A 6,178-nucleotide genomic window follows, 5' to 3' on the forward strand; every position below is an offset into this window, starting at 1 on the left:
TGCCCGCACTGTTTTCTTGAAACACAGTTTCTTCCATTCAAACATTTATGCTCGGAGTTCCTTACCGTGCAGTTGGGTTCCGGGTAACATACGTTAATTATTACTGAGGAAATTCTTGCAACCTTCCTAATAAAAGTCCTCATGTTTTCTTTTATTTCTTATCTGTGATGCTTACCGCGTCCCTGCAGAAGCGTAGTTAAGGCTGTAGTCTGCGTATCAATTAGTTAATTAATCAAAGCGCGCGATCTAGGGCACTTCAGCTGGTCCCACAAACGCTTCTGCCCTGAATGTAAAAGACCCCTGACCGTTATGAGAAGAAAAAAATCCCCCAAGAGCATGCCAAACAGATAGCCTACCCAGACGGACCGCGGACAGTGTGCAGTGAAGTGCTTCATATTCTTTAACATTTCTGCGATACACCGGCTAAGTGACAGATTGTGAAATATGCTGCAAGTGCAAACTGACACCCAGGCCGAGCAATCGCCATTCAGGTCTGCCGGGCTAACCTAACCTGTAGAAACACCATCATCATCACTGCCACCATCTGGTATCGCTCATTCTTCTTTCAGCTGCATCGCATCTATCTGCCCCAACAATACGCTTCGTAGTTTCGGCAATAGATTACGCCGCACACGTCCACTTGCGCGAGGATATCTGTAATAGATACGCCACAGTGCCGCGTGCTCCCAGCGAGTCTGATAAGGGCTCCGTCTCTCGAAGTCACTATGCAATCAACGTCACTCGCACACCGCCTCGCCGCACTCTGTAGCTGATAAGGCAGGTCTTATCGGTCGACCCATAAACACGAGCGGACGTACGGAATGCCGTGCGGCGATGCTTGCAGGTGAGGCGCGTCAGAGCTTCGTAACACCGGACCGTTTCGACTGTGCTCCGCCAGCCACTTTACGGTAGGTGCATCTTACGTCAATGACTAAATCAGACGTAATAACACGGTAATTGAACTAAATATGTCGTAATATTCAAACGTAAAAACACGTAAGAAATTCGATGGTGCATGAACAAGAACTTTAGTTGTTTTTTTTTTGTATTCACGGACGTTCGCAAGAGAACAGAAATGTTCACACCCTCAGATGTCCAAAGCGTCAAATATAAAAAGGAGGGAAGGGAGGGAGGGGGAACTGTTGTAACCATGACTGCAGTATTTTCCGTACGTTACATCTTCTAATTTTACAGTAATGACCAATCGAGTGTTCAATATCCCAAAATATTGATATACTAACGTACACGAGTCGCAGGCGAACAAACTGTAAGAGATAAAAATTGATTGAGCAATGAGATTAAAGTGAAATCGAAATTGGCTACATTATTCACGCTTTCACAGCGCAAGCCTACTATTGGAAGCATGCTGTGGGCAGAAAGAAGCCGATCGACTGATGAACCGCTTCCGTCGGCGGTATGATCTCGGAACCTTGACAGATCTCCTTGACACATACTGCTGTCACTCCCAATATCTCGACTGCGCACATTATAGGGCTACGGGCGTTGAAATCTTAGTCTATATACGATTTCAATTGCGATTCAAGGGTTGGCGTTAGAACTAATTATTCCACCATTTATTTTATCTTGATATCCAATTAAACAGTTCGCGAAAAATCTAATGTATCCGCATAGCCGTGCGAATGAGTAGGCGTTTACTATAGTACTTTTTTTTTCTGCGGATACACGGCGACAACGCTAACTGCCCAAGGTGGTGGCACATCTTAAGCGCATCCTTGAAGCAACCTGAAGAGATTCTCAAATGACGCTTCTGCAGTGGGCTACGTTTGACCCGATGCCAATTACCCTTATCACATTACACTTACGGGCCTCGAGGAAATCGTTTAAATATGTTTATGTGATCTCGAAGAGTTCGCAAATTTTTGAACACGGAGTGTCGCTGCAGAGCCAACGTTTCGCCAACCGGTCTTGTATTCTTCAAAAATCACAGCATATCCTTGGGGTGAATGATGATGAGTGGGGCGAAGCTACGGAGGGAATCATCTGTAAACCGTGAAACTCTTCCGTGAAATGCGCCCAGTACATAATATAAAGAGTGTGAAACATCGTGTATATATTAAACATCAAACTTTTATTGTACTGTTGGTTTACGTGGTCCCTTCATTATCACTTGTGATCGGTGAAATGCAAGGAAGAAGTCCGCTCCCGAGCGAAAGAGCGCCAAGAGCGACCGCATTCCCCGCTCGCCCTGTGCGAAAGGCTAGAGGGAAGACAGGACGCGCGTTCCACGACGCGAGGTCGGTAGCATGCCCAACGAAAGCCAACGGAACGCGATCGTGCAAGTGCTCCGGCTTCGCATCACCTCATGGTTCCATTTAGCGTCCCAAAACCAAACATATTGCTCAAGGTGTGCCTTGCGTTTTTCGTAGAAATAATTTCTTTATCATGTACATTAAGACGAAAAGTTGAAAGCTCACTAGAGTGTATCGCCCGCAAAGTATGTCTTTTAGTGTGATTTAACTCTCGTACGGCAGGGTCCTCGCGCCGTTGCCGGTCCACCTCGCCCGTTGACGATCGGGCGAGGTGGCTACATGCAACTACTACTACTACACTTTAAGAAAAACATCTGGCGTTCTTTCGTTCTGCTTTTACAAAACATCTGGCGTCTTTCGTTGGTTTATTTCATCAATCAACGGCGTTTTGAACAAAATTTTTATTGTTTAATCACGCACAGGAGAAATCTCACCAGGCACTACCTTGGAGGTAAACAATGGCTGCTAATGGCAATGAGAGACAGAAGAAGTCGGCTTTTAGCTAACACTTACACTTCTACTTCTACTAACGTTTCCTACTGGAACATGCCAATGGCTGCTAATGGGGAATGAGAGACAGAAGAATTCGGCTTTTAGTTAACGCGCACGCTGCGAATTTTTTATTGTTCAACAACGCACAGGAGAAATCTCCCACCGGCACCACCTTGGAGGTCAAAGCGTAAGACTTGTTACTCACTACTACGACCACGACGACTACGAGGGACGAACGGGTGCCGCCTTAAGGAGCTTCGCTCCTAAAAACTGCAGCTGCCTACCTTAGCGTCTGTACCTTTAGTGAAGCATACGCATACACGCGTTAACGTAGGCAGTTGCATACACATGCATATCATGCATACTCATGTGGTATGCTTCAAAGCCTATCACAAATGTCTACACGCGCTAAGCCAGGCAGTTACAGCTTTGGAGAAGACAGGACCGCTTGTCAAAACGTTGCTTCCAGCAACACCCCGTGTGCAAGAATTTTTATTCCCTTTGCGCTTCCATCCTCTCCTGAAGTTCTGCCTCATTTGGTCTCCCTTACATTACAAATGTCATCTTATATGAATATGCCTAGGGTTACGGTAGGAAAGCTCCCCTCACCTCCTGCAAGCCAGCCTACGCTGCAGTGACACGAATAGTTATGACCGCCGGATGCATGATAACAGATTCCACAAGACAATGCTTCACTTCGTACACAACACCGTACATCTAGTACACATATACGCGCAAAATACTACGTCTTGTAGGCAAGTGCATATCGCAATAAAAATGGTAACAAATATTCAATTCCAGATGAAGCAGCTTATTTCCTGGCCATGCCTTTTTGTCCTGATGTCGATCTCGTGCATCGACTTCGGACACTGCCAGCTGTACCGGCGGCTTCGCCTGGTACCGCCGATGAACGCTACCGCCTTTTGCCCAAACATGGTCGCAGCCGGCGCAGACAGCTACACCAGGACCTTCTGGTTCTATCCCAACGGTAGCCGCGTCGTCAACGGTGACAGAACCACAGTCGACGAATCCCTTGGTGTCCTAGACGTCATCGACCCGACTAACGAAGACCTGGGCGTGTACAAGTGCGTCTCGCTCACCGGTTCAAGTACGGCCGACGCCAACGCCACCATGGCGTTCGTGGAGATCTACAGTGCCCAGCGCAGGTCGTTGACGGAGAGGCTGTGGATCGGAGGCCTGGCGGCGATGTGCGTGCTCGTCGTGGTGCTATTCGTGAGCCTCGTTATGAAATTCCGGTACAGAAAGCCGCCGGTCGAGAAGCGCGGAGGTGTATCCACGGACCCGGCCGCCGGAGTCGTTAACAAGAGGTTCGAGGTCGAAGAGATGTCCACTGTTTTCTAAATGCTCCTAGTCGGACTTCTCAGCTTGACTGACCGAGACTGAGTCGCTGTCGTGTCTGTGTAATCAGTTCTGTCGGTGGACTTCGTGTGTGACGTTTTGTCGACAGAACCAAATGAATCCAGCAGACGATTAGGCCAAGTAAAGCGTAGTGTCATTCATTTTTTTGTCTTTTGAAGTAAAGTGTAACAATTTAGACGTAAACTGAAACGACCTAAAGTGGACAAAAGTCACAATTTCTGTCGGTGGGATTCGAACCTCAAAAGGACAGACTGATGGGCTACTTAGTAGCGCATAATTCTGAATGGTAGCGCAAAGAAGCACACGCACGGCGACAGAGTTGTTAGTTAGCGCTGTGTCCCGTCTTGATCTGTCGCCGTCCGTGTCCTTCTTTGCGCTACCGTTCAGAATTAGGATTCGAACCCCCAACCTTCGAATCCGTCGGTGGGTTCCGAACCCACCGACGGAAGTGGCGATTTTTTGTGCACTCTATTAACTTCAATTTACGTCCCAACTATTACACTATAGAGAAAGAAACCAATTATTATTCCCTGTGCTTTCTTGGCCTAATCGCATATTGGCTTCATTTGATTGTCTCTAACAAAGAAGAAGGCACCTCGAAAAAATTTCGCTTGTTTCATTCGTTTTGGTGACAGTTTATTTGTTCGTTTGTTTATGTAGGTGAGAAACATAACAATACTCTTTGCGTCTCCTTTATCTGAAGCAATCGAGTAGCGTTACTGGTATTTTGTCATGCATTACTTTTTTTTTGCGTTTGTAACACACTGTACTCAGCAAGAAATTTTAAATTTTTTCCTTTGACCAACAGAACAGTAACCTTGCTTCAATAAGCATGTTCTTACATTTACATTTACATTTCAGAACAATGTAAATACATGGCAGAAGCGCAGCACGCAGGAAGTTAGAGGTATTCGGAGATTTATTAGTACTTCATGGTTAGGAAATGCTCACTAATACTCCTAAGCACTGACCGATACAGCCACTCTAAAAAATTCTGTTACCAATGGCCACACGGTCGTTTCAGCCTATAATGGATCACCAGTCGCGTCACCTATCGTGAGTTGCAATCTCTATGGTACAGATAATAACGGGACTTGTAATCGCGCGCATCGTTCACTCAACATCTCACAGCGTTCTTTCACTGGGGCTTATTGATGGCGCAGTAGCTCGCACAGGTGGCCTTGCAACACAAGTTGTTGGCGCAGTCACCGTCACTGCTGCAACTCGGCAGCATCGTCAACAGGGCACAGACGTGGGGCTTTTGCATGGACGAAGGCAGGCATATCTTATCTGCGACACGAGACACAGAAGACATGATGTAATGAAACCATCGCCTTTTCACGCATCGGAACGTAGAAGTAAGGACATCAGGAATGAATGTAATATGCTTTAATGATTCGGCAACTGTAGCTTCTTTGAAGCCATGTCACCTAAAGTTGACACTGAATACAGGTGACAATAGCTGCCCAGAATTCTATGAAGTCTTTTATAACCACGTGTCACTTTAGTCGAACCAGGGTGTGAAGTCAGTGATCAACGATGGTCATGAATAATTGTGAGAAAGCTACGCCAGTATATTTCTTAAGACGCTCAGAACCCAATACGTACTTCAGATCAGGGGCGTAGCCAGGGCGGAGGGGGGGGGGGGGGGTTGGGGGGTTCACCCCCCCCCCCCCGAAATCTTTCAGTTTTGCTTGCGTATATATACACGCACACAAACAAACGCACGCACGAACATACATAAAGTATGGTTGAACCCCCCCCCCCCCCCCGAAAAAAATTTCTGGCTGGGCCCCTGTTCAGATGCTTGGAACACGGATATTTCAGTCGAAATTTGCGGGATGTGACGTAATGATCAACGCTACAGCTTATACAAGTTAATCGACTAGGTTCACCATTCGGGATTACCTATGGGCCTTTTGTACAGGTTACGTATGACCGTCAATCAATCAATCAATCAATCAATCAATCAATCAATCAATCAATCAATCAATCAATCAATCAATCAATTTTTATCGTGTATTGTACATGTAATG

The 6,178-nt window shown here is 46.4% G+C and overlaps 1 protein-coding gene across 1 annotated transcript; it reads left to right on the forward strand.

The window, feature by feature from the left end:
- Positions 1-848: 848 nt before the first annotated feature.
- LOC119407240 (uncharacterized) lies at positions 849-4,865 on the forward strand. The gene is made up of 2 exons (XM_037674119.2): positions 849-908; positions 3,564-4,865. The coding sequence occupies exon 2, from the start codon at positions 3,564-3,566 to the stop codon at positions 4,122-4,124; it is 561 nt and encodes a 186-aa protein (XP_037530047.1). The 5' UTR covers positions 849-908; the 3' UTR covers positions 4,125-4,865.
- Positions 4,866-6,178: the final 1,313 nt, after the last annotated feature.

This window comes from Rhipicephalus sanguineus, chromosome 10, assembly GCF_013339695.2.
Source record: "Rhipicephalus sanguineus isolate Rsan-2018 chromosome 10, BIME_Rsan_1.4, whole genome shotgun sequence".
NCBI classification, from domain to species: Eukaryota; Metazoa; Arthropoda; class Arachnida; order Ixodida; family Ixodidae; genus Rhipicephalus; species Rhipicephalus sanguineus.

Coding starts and splice junctions, on each gene's coding strand:
- LOC119407240 (XM_037674119.2), top strand. CDS start 3,564: ATGAAGCAGCTTATTTCCTGGCCATGCCTTTTTGTCCTGATGTCGATC.